The sequence below is a fragment of the Delphinus delphis genome, chromosome 1 (genome assembly GCF_949987515.2).
Source record: "Delphinus delphis chromosome 1, mDelDel1.2, whole genome shotgun sequence".
NCBI classification, from domain to species: domain Eukaryota; kingdom Metazoa; phylum Chordata; class Mammalia; order Artiodactyla; family Delphinidae; genus Delphinus; species Delphinus delphis.
The window spans coordinates 44,044,690-44,062,945 of NC_082683.1; the positions used below are offsets into that span (position 1 = coordinate 44,044,690).

General features: G+C 54.9%; 1 protein-coding gene across 3 annotated transcripts in view; it reads right to left on the minus strand.

Annotated features, from left to right (window-relative positions):
* Nucleotides 1–816: 816 nt before the first annotated feature.
* SLC1A7 (solute carrier family 1 member 7) overlaps nt 817–18,256 on the minus strand; it is a 46,554-nt gene continuing 29,114 nt past the window's right edge. The window contains exons 4-11 of one of the 3 annotated variants that reach the window (XM_060005198.1): nt 12,289–12,331; nt 9,941–10,163; nt 6,238–6,337; nt 5,296–5,529; nt 3,169–3,363; nt 2,260–2,394; nt 1,728–1,830; nt 817–1,138 (exon numbers count right to left, since the gene is read on the minus strand). In XM_060005198.1, the coding sequence (XP_059861181.1) occupies nt 920–1,138; nt 1,728–1,830; nt 2,260–2,394; nt 3,169–3,363; nt 5,296–5,529; nt 6,238–6,337; nt 9,941–10,163; nt 12,289–12,331 (1,252 nt within the window). In that variant the 3' untranslated portion in view covers nt 817–919. Of the gene's footprint in view, nt 1,158–1,727; nt 1,831–2,259; nt 2,395–3,168; nt 3,364–5,295; nt 5,530–6,237; nt 6,338–9,940; nt 10,164–12,288; nt 12,332–14,931; nt 15,429–16,422; nt 16,427–18,256 lie in introns of those variants that run through there. The other 2 variants (XM_060005207.1, XM_060005217.1) reach the window with 2 other exon arrangements.

Consider the following 18,256-nt stretch of genomic DNA (forward strand, 5'->3'; position numbering starts at 1 on the left):
AACACCGAAGGGAATAGAAAATCTAACTCCACTTCATCACACGGGCTTTGGGGGAGCGCTGACCCCAGGGCCACATGGGTAGCTTGACTAAAGCATCCCAGGTGAGTCTGCCTCCCCAGTCCCGGCCAGCCCACCTGTTCAGTGGGAGGCTAGCCCTGGTGTTTCTAACGGCCCTGGGGCTCTGATGAAGACATCCTCGTCTCCACATTGGGTGAGCTTTGTGAGAGATAACTGGTAGGACAGGAGACAGGATGGGCCCCCATACACACAGGTCATGTGGCACACGGAAGGCAGCGGTCTTGGCCTTAGGCTGGGCCCATCCTTGGGGAGAGCAGTTTGTTTGAGACCACGTGTTACGGGGCAGGGTGGGGGCTGGCCTGGGCTGGGACACAGCTGGGGCAGAACCAGGACATTGCTATGTCTTCATAAATTGAAAGCAGTGGTGGCTTTGGGGCTCCTGGGAAGGGGTGGAGCCTCTCTCTTGGCATCTGGCCTTGCAGGCAACCCTATCCTCCGGGAGGGAGGGGCCGAGGCTTGAAAGCCTTGAACTAGAGTCCTGGCCCTGACATTATTTGCTCTGAGACCTGGGGCAACTGTTTTCAGCCCTCAGAGCCTCAACTCTGTGTTCCAGAAAGTGGGGACCGTACCCCTGCCTGCCGCCCTCACAGGTCAACACGATGGAAATGTTACAGGCGGGGCTTGGGCTACGCCTGCCTGTAACTCTCCAGCCGGGGCTCCCACATGCAGTCTTTCCCCTTTCTGAAACTCCACTTTCCGTCCAGTGGATCTCATTCCGGACTCTCAAGGTGGGGGGAAGGTAGTGTGAGCCTGGTCCTGTGCTCAGGAAGGTCGTGAGTTGAGATTCTGCCCTTGGCCCCTGATCACGGAGGCCTCCCCCAGCCCCTACAGCTCCGCAGGCTCAGACGTTGGTCTCAAGCTCACTGATCTCAATGGTGCAGTGGTCCAGGCTGGCGGCAGCTGGCTCCTCATCCTGCTCTACCTGGATGGGGACGTGGTGGGGACAGGTGGGGCCCAGGGTCAGCTCTGAGGCCTCAGCCACGCTCTTCACACAGCCGTTCTGCTGGGTCGCCACGATCTCCTGGAGGCTCACTGGGCTGGTCTCGCAGGGCGGCAGTTTCTGGTGAGGGGAAACAGGTCTTGGCAGCAGCAGGCAAGACTGGGGTTAGGCAGTAGGGAGGACTGAAGGAGCAAAGGGCTGGGAACAACCCGACTGGGTTTCCTACAGACGTGCTGGGGGATCTTGATAGGTCACAGGGACTCTCTGGGCTCCAGTTCCTGCCTTCTCCTGGGACTGTCTTAGTAGAGGAGGGCACCTGGCCCACGGGGTCCAGTGCGGGAATGGGCGGCTCCCCTGCCTGGCCTCAGCGTCCTCCCCATGGAGTGGGGCAGCCTGCTACACGTGGTTACTGAAGGAGCCCCAGCAGACGTGTGAACGCTGGCATTGCTGTGGGCACTGCCCCCTGAGGGCACTGACTGTGTTCACCACTGCTGCTCCTGTGTCTGGATCAGTGCTGGCCACAGTGGGTGCTCAGCAATTTGCTGTTAGAGGAATCTGTCACCCGGGTGCCCACGATGAGAACAAGGCATGGAGGAATCAGGTGAGGGCTGCCCAGCTGGTGGGTGGCCGATGTGCTGCCTTGCCCACCCCACCTGGCTCCACCCCCGGTCTTTGGGCAGCCCGGCTGGGAGGGAGGCACCATTCTCACCTCAGTGCCCGTGTCCTGAGTGAAGTCCTTCCGGCAGACATGAGCCATGATCCCGGCGGCCAGTGCATCACCCAGCACGTTAATCATGGTGCGGAAACGGTCCCTGGTGGGCCAAGGTGGGCAGTGAGCGGCAGGCCCTCTGCTGTAAGGGGAGCTGGAAGAGGACAGTGCTCACCCCAGCAGCACCCACAGGATGGGCGCCTTCCTGGTCCTCCCAGCCCCCCCCCCCCCGGTGATGCTGAAGTGGGTGATGCAGGGCCGGCTTTGTAGGCATGTGACTGTGCAGTGGCTCAGGGTCAGTGTGTAGAAGGGCCCGGACTCGGGCTAATGCTCTGCTCCCACCCTCTTGAAATTCTTTATAATTTTCGAACAAGGGATCCCACATTTTCATTTTTGAAAACTGGGCCCCGCAAATCATGCAGCTGGGCCGGTGTCAGCGAGTACCCACTGTGCCAAACCACGGCAGTTCCCCAGCCCACCCCGAGTGCCTACCACCCAAGGCATAGGGGTGGGGGGGGCGAACCCCACTCACAGAGCCCAGTCGACAGCAATGATGAGGGTGATGTCATCAGTGGGAAGTCCCACGGAGGTGAGCACGATGACCATGGTGACAAGCCCGGCCTGGGGGATGCCGGCTGCCCCGATGCTGGCTGCGGTGGCTGTGATGCTGCAGGAGGGGCAGGGAGCATTGCTGGGCCCTGGACCCAAGGAGGAGGCCAAAATCCCCGGGCCTCTGGGGGCAGCACGTGGAGCAGGAATTGTTAGGAATGCCACATCAGGGAGTTCCCTGGGTGGGAGGCATGTCTCTGCTTAAGGTCCTGTGGTCCCAGAGGCCCGCATCCCTGGCCTCAGCAGAACCTCCTGAGGAGTTTGTGGAAAACCCTGTGTCTGGAGCCACTGTCTCTGTAGGTTTCCAGCAAGCTGCCCACAGATTCTGATTGTCCACTGGCACAGCTCTGCCCAGCCTCCCTCTAGGACTGGGTCCCCAGGGTCAGACTTGTACCCTCGGGGTGGCATGTGAGGCTTTCCCCTTGGCCTCTGCCCCTCACCCTAGCACCCTTCCCTCAGCTCTAGCCACACCAGCAACTCTTCCACCATCCCTCAATCCTGCCCCTGGCCTCTGCTTACCCTGTGCCTGCCTGAATCACCCTCCCCTGCTCTGCATGTCCAGGCTGCAGGCCCTCCTCCGGCCCCAAGCTTCCCAGCCTGCTCAGAGCTCCCCTCTGCAGGGCAGCGCTGGGGAAGGAGCCTGGTGCCCCGAGTCACGAGGCCAGGTCACGTTTCAGCCCCAGCACTGGCTTGCTGTGTGGCCTGGAATAAGCCCCTTGCCCTCTCTGGGCCTCAGAGACTCCATGAGATCTGGGAGCTCAAGACTCCTGAAGGCCGTTCCAGAGTACCCCCCGCCCCAATCCACACTGGGTGCAGGGTGTCGGGGGTGCACCTGATGGTGATGATCTGGCCGAAGTCCAGATCATAGTTGTTGACCTGGGCAATGAAGATGGCGGCCACAGCCTCGTAGAGTGCGGTGCCGTCCATGTTTATGGTGGCGCCCACGGGCAGCACGAAACGGGCAATGCGCCGGTCGATGTGGTTGTTCTCCAGCAGGCACTTGAAGGTGATTGGCAGTGTGGCTGAGCTGTGGGCAGAGGGGCCAGCGTCTGCTCGTCACCCTCCTCCAGGATGGGCAGGGCCCCCAGGTTGTCCGCTGACCAGTGACAGAAGTTCTCCCCACCCACGCCCCCCACGCCAGGCAGTTGGCCCATCTGGGGTAGGGTTAGAACAGGCTGAAGGGGCTTTGAAAATGGTCACATGGCCAGACTTGCCCAGGCCCAGGGCCTCAGAGACCCCCATACACATGGGTCAGGAAGGGATTTACCACCAGCCGAGCTCCTACTATGCGCCGGGCACTGTGCTTTATACATCCTCATGGCTTCCTGGGAGGGAGGGGTTTTAAGTCCCTTTTACAGGTGAAAAAACTGAAGCCCAGAGGGGAGGAGGGGCTGACCCTGTGTCGCACGACTGTGCCAAGTGCGGATGAAGAGGTCAGTCAAAAGCAGGGCTCTGGCGGGACCGCTGGCTTCAGATTCCGGCCTCCCACTAGCCCAGTGGCCCGGGCACCTCCTTAACCTGCGTGTGCCGTAGTTTCCTTGTCCCAAGCAGTCCATACATTACAGAGCTATTAGGATTAACGAGTGGGCCCTCAGGACAGCGTCTGCATACTGTAGGCGCTCAACCAGTGGTAGCCACTGCTCACGTTGCAGCTGTGTTGTTACTGAGCTCCCAGTGGCAGTGTTGGGACTGAAACTCAGGTTAGCGTGGCCCCAGAGCCCTTCCTCTACCACAGGCCATTGCCTGGGAAGCCCACTGGCACCTGCCAGAGCCCCTCATGGGCCCCAGGCATGCTGGGCCCGAGGCCGTGGTTCCTGCCAACAGGAAATGGCAAGGGCTGCCGGCTCTGTCACGGGGGCCAGCAGCTGCTTGGGGCTTCGTCTTTCCCTCTCACCTCCTCCCTCGGCCCTGGGTGAGGGTTCCTGGACAAGGCTTCTAGGGCTTCTCCTCACTGGGCTTCTGCTCCTCCTGAGTCCTGTATGAGGTGCTTCTGCTGCCAAGGGTGGGCCATGTGGCTGCCAGGGAAGGAGGTCTGTGGTGGCCCTCATTCCCATTTTACAGATTGGGAAGCTGAGGCCCAGGGAAGAGAAGGCAGTAAGGGATGCAGGGAAGAGCCAGGCCTTTGGTGCCAGAGACATGGGCTCAAGTTCGGGTGACTTCTTCCGTGCGGAGCTTGGACATTTGCTGTGGGGAGAACCACCCTTTCTTCACAGGGTTAGATGCCCAGTAAGTGACCACCTCCTTTCCCCTACCCCACCCCTTGCTCAATAGCCAAGTTTGCATGACACTACCTCCCTGGGTCTCCTGCACTCGCTTTGGTCTGGGATCTTTGAGGGCAGGTGCTGCTTCATCAAGCCCAGACCGGCCTTAGTGGGTTATCTCCATTAATCCCCCAGTAACCCTATGTGGCAGAGGCTGCAATGATCCTCAGTCTGTATCCGAGGAAACTGACAGGGAGGTCACCAGGGAGGTCAGGTGACTGGCCCACAGCCACACAGCTAGTGGGTGATGGAACCACGAGGCAAGTTCCCACTGTCTGGAGACACCGCCAAGGTTGTGACGGGGCAACTTGCCAGGCTGTCCCAGTGATGGTAGACAGGCAAGGTCCCTAAACAGCACAGGGCCTGACTTCCACAGGAGCACCACGTGGCAGCGCAAGGCAACAGTGATAGCGACTGCAGACTCAGCACTCTCCAGCTCCCCCTGCCGCTGTCGCGTGGAAGCTGAGCCCTATGTGGACTGAGTGAACCGGGGTATGTGGGTCTGCCCTTTGGGCAGGTAGTGCCTCAAGCATTACATTTTAAGAACACGTCTTGTTACCGGAGCGTCTCCCAAGTTTGTGAAGCAGGTCACGCTGACACTTTCCGTGGTTCTATGGCTATGGACAAATGATGGCTGGACAGAAGGACAGCATTCAGCCATGGTCTCCTCCCCCATCCTGCCCGCTGCCCAGGGCTACCTGGAGGAGGTGGCCAGCGCGATGAGCAGGGCCTGGAGAATGCCGCGGATGAAGACGATGGGGTTCTTTTTGGTGATGAAGAAGTAAAGCAGGGGCAGGATGAAGAGGCCGTGCACCACCAGCCCGCACACCACGGTGACAGCGTAGAAGCCCAGCTTCTTTCCCACGGTCGTGGGGTTGTCCATCTCCAGGATCTTGCCAGCGATGAGGAACACGATGCCAAAGGGGAAGTACCTGGGGTGGGCGGGGCAGCCGGCTCAGTGCCGGGCACACAAAGGTCCTGGGAGGCCCTGGCACTGCATCACTGCCTAGCCTCACCCTTCTAAGCCTCCCGGGGCGCCTGTGAGGACAGAATGAGACTGTGTGCCCAGGTGCCTGGCACGTGGTGAAACGAATGCCACCTCAACCAGCCCAGCGATGCACAGCCTCCTGCCGCTCTGCCTTCCTCTGTCCAGGCCTTTGAGGAGCTCCCCTGCCCTCTGCAAGCCCACGTTTCAGCCCAGCAATGCCACAGCCTCTGGGGGTGACCTTGGCAGGCCTCTGCCTTTCCCCATCTGACTGTGCAAGGTTAAATGAGAAGATTCCTAAGGTCTGAACTCTGAACCAAGAAGGGGCAGCTGCTTGTCACTTCCAGTGTTTCCTTTCTCCAAAGACTGAGCTGATGAGTCCCCAGGTGATGGGGAAACTGAGGCCAAGAGCACAGGGCCAGGTTTATTAGCTCTTAGCTTGCCGCCAGTGGGCCTGATGGAGCCAGAAGTGGCAGGCCCAGGGCTGGAACCCGGCCTAGTCAGGGCTGGGGGGATCCAGGGGAACGCAGCCTCCCGGGCAGCTTTCTGCTCCCTCCCACGGGACCACGGTGTCCCACCAGCTGCCCAGGGCAGAGCTGGAAGGGGGTGGAGTGGGTAGAAGAGAAGACCCCCGCACCCCTGCGACGAGGCTTACCACACAGCCACTGCCACGATCTTCATGACGGACTCATTGAGGCACTGGCAGAAGCTGACCAGGGGGGCCCCGCTGTCACCCATACGGCCCAGCATGATGCCTGCGGGGGGCAGGGACACAGCATATCACAGACGCCGCAGACGGCGGCAGATATGCATGATGCCTACGTGTGCCAACACGGGCTGGTGGCCAGGCAGGGACAGACCACAGGCACACGCAGATCTCGGCGCTTAGCCGACTGCCCGGCAGCCTCTGACGCCCCAGCGCTTCCCTCGCGCCGCCCCTCTCCTCCCCGCTGGAGCAGACTGTGGCCTCCCCACAGGGCTCTCATCTCTTCCTCCTCTGTCGCCCCGCTCTACCCAGCAGCAAGTACCATGCTCTAAAGATAGAAATGCTCCCTGCCGACACCCCCGACCGGCTTCCCTGCACACACAGCACAACCAGCGCTCCCACACCCCCCGCTTCGGGCCCCACTTGATCCGACCCCGTTCACAACTCCCGCCTCCATCAGGCCCTGCTTTCCCTTCCTCGCTGTGCTCCTGCGTCGCGGTCTTCTTCACGTTGCTAGACTACATCAAGCTCTTGACTGTGGTGGGGCCTTTGCCCGCATGGTACCCGATGCCTGAAGCTCTGGCCTGGCTGGAGACCCGCTCCCACTGCCCTGGCAGACTCCCCACCTACTCCCCTCTATTTCACTTCTTTCTGATCCCTTCATATCACTTATTACAACAGTCGTCTGGTGTTTTTTTCTGTCTTCTCCAGTAGAAGGTGAACCGCATGAAGGCAACTCATCATTGGATGGATGAATGAACGTATGAATGAACAGATGAATGAATGATAAAGCCTTTTCCGGAGCCCCTGTTGCCCTCCCCTTGGGGTTCTGGGCTCTCCTTCACTCAGGAAGCTTTCACATGTGTGCTATTCTGTGGGGTGAGCTCGTGCAGGTGAGCATGGTGAGGCCACTCCTGGGACAGTGACAAGTGACTGCAGTCCCTCTGGTGACACAAAACTGGAGAGCACATCACACCCTGTGACTGCCCTCGTGGAGCTTACTGTCACTGTGTCCGAGAGGCTCACCCACTGACTCAGCTGGGGAGGGGCAGGATTGGAACCCTGGTCTGTGGGACTCCAGAGAAGAGCTCTTTCCCTGCCCATGAAGCCGAACCCACGCTGTCTGGGGAGCAGCTACCACGGGTGATGCGGGGCGGTGGCGCCCTGCCGGGGTGGGTAGGAGGGGCCAGACATGCGGATGACACTGGGACCAGCCCTGGGCATCTGGCCCACGGAAGCCTGACTGAGCTCAGAGCCAGGTTTTCTGCTGGCTCTGTCCCTTCTCGGCTCTTCCTGTTCCTCATCAGGCTCTCTGGGGCATCCATGGGCTCCGGCTGGCTAGGTGCTAGTGTGCATGGGACGCAGGGGGTGGCAGTGGGCTTCCTCCGACAGGCAGGGCCAATGACACCTTAGCGTCAGCCACATCCCAGCACCAGGGAGGAAACGGGGAAGGAGGTTGCGGTGAGGGGAGCAGCCGTGCAAATGTGCTTGCTCACACTCAGATGTGGGCACACAGATGTGGGTGCAGCTATAGCTGGGCACACACAACAAATACACACTGACACGTGGACAGTTGCATGTGCTCAGCAAACGGTGAGTTGAAGGGTCTCAAAGGTTTCTTTAGCTCTGCCAATAGATGTCCTTTTAGTGTGTTCCCACCCCTAAGAGAGAGGCGATGGCTGGGAGGAGGAGGAAAGTCCAGGATTGGGGACAAATTATCAGATGGACTGAGGATGCTTCCAAACACTGTCTCCTCACACTCTTGGGTCTCTGAGGTCCTGGCTCCTCTGTGTGCCTGCCTGGCCTTTTGACCACGACGATAAGTGCTCCATTACCCCTTATCATTCATCCATCCATCCATCCATCTACCGGTCTCTCTGGAAGATTTTTTTTTTTTTTTTTTTTTTTTTTTTTTTTTTTGCGGTATGCGGGCCTCTCACTGTTGTGGCCTCTTCCGTTGCGGAGCAACAGGCTCTGGACGCGCAGGCTCAGCGGCCATGGCTCACGGGCCCAGCCGCTCCGCGGCATGTGGGATCTTCCCGGACTGGGGCACGAACCCGTGTCCCCTGCATTGGCAGGCGGACTCTCAACCACTGCGCCACCGGGGAAGCCCTCTCTGGAAGATTTTACTGAGCACCTGTTCCAGCCAGTCCCGTGGAGGCTATGGGGCTAAATGGAGAACAAGCCCTGTCTCCGCCTACATGGAGCGTACACAGCTGCCGTGCAGCCGTTAAACAGTCACACAAACAATTACATAACTGCACTGGGTCAAACATGTGAGTAACACAGCGCACCTGACTGGGGGGCCAGGTAGACTTTCCCCAGGACGGGATGCTTATGCAGAGGCCCCTCAAGGATGAGAAAGGTGCAGGGGAGAGGGAGGGGCAGGAACGGCCAGGCTGAGGGAGGTGGGAAGGGCCCGGGAGGCGCCTTCCAGGAACTGGCCGGCAGCGCGGCGGGGGAAGTGAGCAGGACGAGAGGGGGCAGCCTGGCCGGAGCTTGCAGGCTGTGCGGGCCGCGCGCGGTGTTTGGACCCCTCTTGGAGTACAGTGGAGCCAGTGGAGGCTTTACGTGGAGACTCAGTGACCCCGTGAGGAGGACACACCGGGACACGGAATTCTTGAGGCGGCATTTGCAGAAACCAGGTAAGAGATGACGACGGCCTTGGCTGGGGCAGTGCGCCGCAGGTAAGTGCACGGACTGCAGAGAGATTTCAGGGGCAGGCCTGACTGGATGTGGATGTGAGCTGAGGCAGAAGGCGGGCTAGCAAGTGACCCCCAGGTTCCTTGGCTGAGAAGCCAGGAGGATGGGGAGGCCTTCCACTGAGAAGAAAGCCCTGCAGAGGAGTCGGAAGCCAGAGAAGCCCTCCCAGGTCTGGGGCTGGGGCGACGGGGGGCTGATGTGATTTTATAGTGAGACTCGTGATGACCCCTGGGCTGGCCTAAAAGGACGAGGACAAGCTAGATTGCTGTGGAGGGGTTAGGACTTCCTAGGCTCCAAAGGAGGGAGAAGGTTGTATGCGTACGTTGGTGGGGGTGGCCATGGGCGCACAGGCAGGGGCGTATCCAGAGGTTTTGTGGGATCTGAAGCTTACACAGTCTGTGGACCTCTTCAAGAAAAAGAATACAAAATTTAAAAAAGGAAAAAAGGTACAGGCCCCAAAAGGGGCCTGTGCAAGTTAAGCGTTACCAGCTTTCTGGTAAGTAGCCTGTGGTGGGCCTTGGGGACCCAGAGAAGAGTAACAAAGGGAAGGGTGTGGTCAGGCGGCCCCAAGAAATGGCACAGACAGGTCTGCAGAGAGAAGGCCCCGTGGTTGAGGGCGGGGGGGAGGAATGAGGGCTTTAAATAAACAGCCGCTGGGACGGGGCTAGAGGCATGCTCTTCTCATAGGGAGGGCCGACACCGCTGGAGGTAAACAGCACCCAGGGATGGGGAATTCCGAGTGAGGAACATCAGCTCCGGCTGAGGATACCTCCTGCCCCCGCCAATGGAACGGGGACATGAGCCACTCCCTTGGAAAGGAAAGGAAGGAGCCACCTGGAAGATGGGGAGACTCCAGGCTATTCAGGTTACTGGACGCAGGGATGCAGGGAGGGATAAATGCAAGGAGGGCAGGCTCCACGGCACGCCGGGGCGGGTGGGCAGCACATACCCATGGTGGCAGAGAAGATGACGATGCCCAGCACGTTCATGCCGTCGCTGGTGCCAGGCTCCGACTTGTAAATGACCTCGGGCGGGGGGGTCAGGTCCAGGGCGAAGTTCTGCACACGAGAGCCATTCTCCTCCTGGACCCCATAGATGAGGATCCGCCGAGGAGGGGCCTCCTCCGGTGCCACCTTGGGGGACTTCACAACGGGGGTGGTCTTGGTGCGGTACTGTTGGGCGACATCCCAACCCGGAATGAGTCCAAGTGTTGTTACTAATATCAACAACAACAATGATAATAACATCTTGGAAGCACATTTGCATCCACTCATGAACTATTTGATTGACAATAACCCTGTGACACAGGCAGGACAGGGATTATTCTCAATTATTATCAATATTTTACCAAAAATAAAACTGAGGTTCCTTTATCCATCCATACACTACCCAGCCACACCTCCCTCCATCCTGCCTTCTCTCTTCTTTCTATGCCTCATTACACCCACCTGGGACCCTCTCTAATCATCCATCCATCTCCTACCTGGATAATCTACTTGGATAATCCTCCTTTCACCTGTTTATCCCCTTTCAACCATCCATTATCCATCCATAACAGCCAGCCAGCCCTGCCTTCCACTGATGGAAACTTGGATTTTCTATTTGAAAAGCTCAGCTTGTCCCGAGCTTTCTTGATGAGATGAGGCCCCAGCTGGGAAGAGTTGAGTGGCTGAGTCACCTACCTTTCCTCCTCAGCCCTCAGGGCATTCCTGAGTCTTTTCCTCTCATTCCTCAGGTACTAGGAGTCCACATAAGGGCTCCTATCCTCCCAACACCACAGTATCAATAAAGCAAGTCTTCTAGTGGGGGAAAAAGGGAACCACTCAGGATCTGTGCTTCCGTTCCCTCATCTGTAAAATGGGGTCTTAATAGTTAATCTACCTCGTTAGGTTAAATGAGACAATATATGTGAAGTGTTGACAGCAGGGCGTGGCACATGGTAAGCCTTCTGTAACCATTACTGCTATTATCACCACCACCACCATCACCATCGTAATCAACATCCCAACGTTGAACACTCTGTGCTGGGTGCTGGGCCTTGAAGGATGGGTAGGAGTTTGCCAAAAGATAAAGGGCATTCCAGGCAGGGAAGTGAAGTAGAGCAATATTCTCTCTTTCTCTCTCACATCTTCAATAATTCCCCGTCACTGTTGGAATAATATCTAAACTCCCTAGCCTAGCATTCAGGGACCTTCACTACCTGGCTCATCTCACAGATGAAGACCCAGGAGGTTAGGAAAGATACAGTGATTAGCTCAGGGTTTCACAGCTCCTTATTTCAGAGCCTCTTCCACAACCCTCAGCCACCTCCTCTGTGTCTCCAGGCCCAATACAGGGCCCCAGCACAGGGAAGAAGATAGGAAATGCTTGTTGGACTGAGTCAACCAACCGGCTGACATTTTAGAAGAGGAAAAGAATGGGAAATTATTAGAAGTGCAGACAAAGATTGGTGTACAAGGTTGTTGACCATAATTTCTTGTTTTGGAAAACAACTGAAAGGGGAAATGGGCAAATAAATTATAGCCAGCCTTATAAGAGCCAAACAGTTGCATCATCACTAAATATTGTATTTTTAAGAAACATTTAATAACCATGGAAAGTACCCATGATATAACGGGAGTGGGGGGAAAAACAGCAAGATGCATACCATATATGTCCTATGATCCTAATTTTATTTTTAAAAACATTTCTGCAGAGAAAAACAGACTAGAAACATACCTTCTACGATCGCTATTGCTAGGTGCTGGAACTACAGGTGGCTTTTATCCTCTGCTTTATATTTTTTAGTATTTTCCTAATATTTTACAGTGAATGTTATTACTGTTTTTATTAGGGGGAAAGGATTATTCTAAAAAGAAAGAGGAAACAGGCTTAGACGCAGACAGGTCTGGGTTCACCTACTAGCTCTGCCATTTACTAGTGATATAACCTTGGGCAAATCCTTTAACCCTCCTGAGCCTCGGATTCCTCGTCCAGGAGAGGGGCTGGCCCTACCCCAGGGAAGGGTTGTTTTGAGGACTGAAGGGGATGGTGTGTGCGCGCATGGGTGTAAACGAGGGCAGAGCAGGCATTCAGCAGGGGCTTCCCTCCACCCTCATAATTCTTCTTCGTGAAAAGTTGGAACCCAGGGCAGGAGTGTGGCCCCAGGAGGCTCTAAGGATCCAGGTCCTCCCACCACCTCTCCCTAGCGTCCCAACCCCAGAGACAGGGAGACTGGCTGGGCAAGCCTGTCATTCCTTAGCCGGGCCCAGGCTGGCCCTGCCTGCCCACCTCTCCATCGTCCGGGGACCCACTCACCTGTTTGAATGTGGCTTCCACCAGGTTGGCTGGGAACATGTTCCTGGGAAGAGAGTCAGTAATTGAAGAATTCCAGGATAGGAGGGCCCTTGGGGTCATCTGAACACTTCCCTTGGCAGTGAAGGACTTCTATGATCCTGCCCCACCTCCCTATGCAGTCTTACTTCTTCCCACCACCCCCATCCCAGGACTTAAAGCTCCAACACCATCTGCATAAGGTTCCCAAAACACGCTGCATACTTCTCCAGCTCCAGGCCTTTGACCACTGTTCCTTCTGCCCGAAATGCACTGCCTACTTCTCTGGCTGATTCCTACTCCGATCAAGCAGAGGCCAAGCCTTCCATGACTGCTCCAGCTGGACTCCACAGCCCTTGCCCTGTGGGTCAGCTATGCTCCAGCACGCTGCTGGATGGCACTAGTCACATGATTGCTTCCCCCACAGACTGGCTCCCTTGAAGATGGGACTTGGTCATTCATATCTTATCTGTGGCTCCCAACACAGGACCTGGCACATAAATGGGATCATTATTCTCGTTAATATAATTTTCATAAAGCTAAAGGAGGAGGAAGTCTTGTCCTACCAGATATGAAAGCATACTATAAAGATGTAACTGTCAAAACGGTGAGATACTGACGCAGCCGTCAATCGAAAAATCAACGTAATGGAACCTGTAGCCTAGAGACAGAACCTGGGACATTTAAGTATTTCATATTTGATAGAAGTTGCTTCACAAATCAGTGAAGAAAGGAAGGACTCATTCTAGAGAACTGCATAACCAACTATTCAGAAAAATAAAAACTAGATCTTTATGTACACTGCACCAAAATAAATCCCAGATGGCTTAAAGAAATAAATAATTTAAAAAATGAAACCATAAAAATCTAGAAGAAACACAGGTTAATGTTTTGTCAGATCTCAGGATATGGAAGGACACTCTAAGAACAAAATCAATAGATTTTACTTCATTAAAATTAAGAATTTCCTAAGTGCAACTTAGTATCCTGCATTGGATTCTGGAATAGAAAAAAAGAACACTAGTGGAAAAACTGGTGAAATCCAATGAAGCAATTTAGTTAATAGTGTGTACTAATTTCATGTCTTACTTTTGACAAATGTGCTAGATGTAAGTCACTAACATCAGGGGAAGACGGGCACAGCTGGGAAGTCTCTTTACCATCTGTGCAACTTTTCTATAAATCTAAAATTATGCCAAAATCAAAAGCTAAAACAATTGAGAAGCTCTCTAAGACAGATTACAATACAAATAAAATAATAAAGCAAATGACAAACTGGGAAAACTATACAACAAAGTGTTATCATCCTAAATCTTTAAAGAGTTTTTACAAATCTTGACCTTGTTTCCATGTTCACTGTCTGTCTTTTCTCGCCAGAACATCAGCTCCCTGGAGGGCAGGGATCTCTGTTTTGTTTTCCGCCGTGTCCCCAGCACCTGGAAGAGTGCCCGGCACGTAACAGGCACTCAGTAAATATTTGCTGCATACATAAATGGACCACAGAAACATTAATACCTCAATAGAAAAGTGATGGAACGTCCTGACCAGGTTATTCACTTTGCAGAAGAAAAAAAAAACATAAGTAGCCAAAAAACCTTTTAAAAAATGTTCAGCGTGGCGCGGTGGTTAAGAATCCGCCTGCCGATTCAGGGGACACGGGTTCGAGCCCTGGGCCGGGAAGATCCCACATGCTGCGGAGCAACTAAGCCCGTGCGCCACAGCTACTGAGCCTGCCTAGAGCCCGTGCTCCGCTACAAGAGAAGCCACCGCAATGAGAAGCCCGCGCACCGCAACAAAGAGTAGCCCCCGCTCGCCGCAACCAAAGAAAGCCCGCGCGCAGCAATGAAGACCCAACGCAGCCAAAAAAAACCCTCATTAAAAAAAAAAATGTTCGGCTTCACTGAAAAAGACATTTTCACCTATCAAACTGTTAAAGAAATTTTCAAATGACAGTACCCACTGCTGAGGATGTTTGGTGACTCCCTCACGTGGTTCTGGCAGCAAACTTTGTGTAAAGCAATTTGCAGTTCACAGCGAGGGTCTTTGCCTTTATAATCTGCTTTAGGAACCTAACCTAAATCAGAGATGCTAACAAGGAGTTTTGCTCCTGTGCTGGCACTTCCTTGAACAGGCCGTGCGCCTCGTGTGCACGTTCCTCCTCTACCTGGACCCTCCGTCCCGCTCACTCTTGCTCTCGGCAAGTCTCTCCTTTTGCGAGACTCAGCTCACACATGCATGGAGTTATACACATGAGTATGAGTGTGCGTTCTTTCTTAACTTTACACCCTGGCAGCCACTGTTGGGAAGCAGAAACTGTAATTTTTTTCACTGTTGCTAAAATACAGGTTCAGGGTTAGCATATGGCAGGAGAAAGAGGGCTTGGAATGAGCTACCATGGCACAAAACTGGTAGAGAATGGTCTTGGCTTTCCCCACTGATTTCAGCTTTGTCACAAGGGAGAGAAGAAGCAGGGTCGGGAGCTGAGATCACAGAAGCTCACATGAGGCTGTATTTTGATGAGTGGTAAGCAGATTTCTGCCACCAGAATAACAGCTGCCTGCAAGGGCTCTGGACAGCAAACAGAGCCAAAGTCACGCCAGGCACACAGCCTGCCGGAGCGCATGACCTACCGGCCCTAGGCGCTCCTGACCAGAATGGAGGAGGCCCACACTGCATCACGTGGTAGCAGCTTGAAAATGTCTCCTGGGTACACTTCCAGTAGGTTCGAGTGACAAAGTGGTTAGAGGGAAGGCTGCTTTAGCATGAGCAGAAACCAAGGGTGTTCAAAAGGCCGTATGTAAGAAACCGAATGGAACTTATACCTCATACATACATCTCTCTACAACTTCCTTTAAAATGACAATAATTTAAATTATGTGCTGCAGCACGGATGACTAGTTGTCTGCCCAGTCTCCATGCTGTCTCCTTACTCACTAACAGAAACCCAGGCATGTTACAGGGACCAAGAAGGCCCTGACATCAAGCCCTGTTTCCCAGCCTCTCTTGCCAAAGGGGTGGCCAATGCGATGTAAGTGGGAGTCATTGGGTGGCATTTCCTGGAAAAAGCTTTAAAAGATGCCCATGCAGCCAGGACCCTTTGGTCCTTTCCTCCAGCTCTTTTCTTTCTGCCCGGAACATGGACATAATAGCTGGAGCTTCAGCAACCTTACTGAACCATGAGACACACTGATGATAAAAGCCAAGCGCTTAATAAGTCCAGCAAAGCACCAAGGTGGAGGGAGCACGGACTCCTGATGACCACGAGCTGCCACCTCTCTGCTTATTTTTGGGAGAAAGTGCAGGCCTTTACCTTACTTAAGCCTCTGCTGCTTCAGGTTTCTGTTAAGTAGCAGCCCAAAGCATTTCCTAATACATGTGGTCATACTAATTCTCAATGAACTTACCCTCAGATTTTAATAAAGAAGTATACCTCTGATTATTAAATGAAAAAATATGCACCATTTTCTTTTGGCTTTGAAGACCCATGGGAAGCCTTCCTGTGTGCCCCATGAGGCCTGTGTTCCCCGTGGTGGTTACGTAAAATACAGACATAATGTGCCTGGGAGACGTTAGCAGCCAAGCCCATCAAGTATACACACACTCTGCCCTGGGCCTCCCCACACATCTCTTGGGGCAAGGCCACAGTCCACCTCGCTTACTATTTGTAAGTTCCCACTGTGACGTTTCCAAACTCACCCCCATCCCCAATCCAAGCTCCAAAGGTGGGAATTATTCCTTTCCAAGCACAGCTCCCAAGAGCTTCATCCAATCCCTGAGCGGGTAACTGGGAGCTATAAATAGACCCAAGTCATTACTTAATCTCTCTGGTGTTTTTGAAAGATTGGAAAACAAAGAAGGGGCCCAGCTCTGACTGGTGTTCTGCTTGGGTTTGTTCTGTGAGGCTGCTCTGTGAGCAGACGTCAGTTTTCTGGAACCCCTGCTTGGAGCCCTGGGAAATGAACTCATGCCTTGGAGAGTCATCCAGGGACATGGCCTGTTGTGTTCCTCAGGACCATCTTTGAGAGACGGACGCGTATCTTCCCTCCCTGAAGGATGCAGTGGGCCTTATTTCCCTGTTCGGTTGGACCCCTCATCTTTCTGACTTTTCCTTAGGCACACCTGCCTCCATTTCCCAGTTCCCTGCCCTGGTCCTCTGTGTTCTCGGTTGGTAGGCAACTGCTCTGGGCCAGAGCAAGGGTGAGGGGGCCGCTGGTACCCTCATCGCTGGTGTCCTCATTTTCTGCACGGCCTCTCAGAATGTCAGAGCTAGAAAGGGTTGCAGAGAGTAGCTGTCCAGGGCACTCTTCTGGTCTGTCTGTCCTAAGGTGGCTGTCAGCTGGATGCAGGGACCTGCATTTCCCCCCTCTCCCTCCCCACCGGCTCTCAGCACAATGTCTTTGCCCTGAGCAGTTACTTAAAAAAAGTGGGCTGAATGGAACGAAAGTGACTGCACCCGCTCCCAGGGTGTCCCCATGCCTCCAGGCACATCCTGCCCGCTCCACGCTACCCTGCTCCAATCCATCCTTCCCAAACTCACCTCCGGCCTCCCCCTTCTCGAGTGGAAGAGCCACCCCCTCACCTGGGATCAAGGTCTGCAAGGTTGAGCTCTGCACCGTCCTTCCAACCTCGTCCCGGAACCAACCCACCTCCAGAACCTTCTGCTCGTGCCCAGAAGCCTCCTCACTGGCCTCTAGGCCTTTGTGTTTCGGAACCACAGAGCTAGAAGGGATCTTGAAACCGACGGGGGAAACAGGCCACGGGAGGGGGCTGGTCTGCCTGCAGCCACACAGCGACCACACAGAGGTGAGACGAGCTTCCCTGCAGGAAGCATGTGATCTCCCCTGCAGCTCTGCTCTCTGACTAAGAAATGGTGTCAGCGATGTCCAACCACCCAGCTTTGCAAAACAACTTGCTCAGGGTTGAGAGCGACTGGGGGAAAAACCTCAAACCAGAAGGATAGATTTTCACCACGTGAAAAGCAACTGAGAGCAGGAACTCCTCCTGGAACATTTGACTCTGACATGTGGGTCGGATCCAGAGCCCTCAGCCCCCAAGCAGGGGAGGCCATTGGGGAGGGCGGGGCTCCCGAAGCGCCAACAATCCTTCCACCACAAGGAAAGGCTGTTTCAAATCATAGGATCCAAGAAATGATGAATCATAGTCACCAAATCTCAGAAATAGTGCGTCTTAGACATGAAGCTTCTCAAAATTCCTCCTCCCTTGGCTTCCAGGCTGTCGGCTTTCCTGGTTCTCCTCCTGCTCCAGCAGCTGGACACAGCCCTCCAGTGCGGCTGGGGCTCAACCTGGCCTCGCGCCTCGTGTGCTCAGCCACTCTCCCTGTGCTGGTGCTTCTTCCTGCAGCTTCAAACCCTGCGGCTTCACCGATGCCCCGGCATCCCACATATGCAATCAGCAAACACTCAGCACCTCTGCCGTGCAGTTGCTGTTCTAGGCTCCGGAATACAGTGGGGTGATTTTTAATTTTTTTTCTTTGCGGTACGTGGGCCTCTTACTGCCGTGGCCTCTCCCATTGCGGAGCAGAGGCTCCGGACATGCAGGCTCAGCGGCCATGGCCCACGGGCCCAGCCGCTCCGCGGCATGTGGGATCTTCCCAGACCGGGGTACGAACCCGCGTCCCCTGCATTGGCAGGCGGACTCTCAACCACTGCGCCACCAGGGAAGCCCATAGTGGGGTGATTTTTAACTGGCCCTCCCAGAGCATATTTTATTCCAGTGGGGGAGACAGAAAAAGAAATACAGAAATACACAGAGAGGGTAGTGTCAGGTAGTAATCCAAGCTATGAGGAGAGAGGCTGACGGAGGCTGGGAGGCCCCTCTGAAGAGGTGACACGGCAGCGGTGTCAATGGAGGGAGGGAAGGGCCATCCAGGCAGAGGCAGCGAGGAAGACCAAGCTCCCAGACGGGACCCTAAGCACGTTTGGAGGCGTGCACA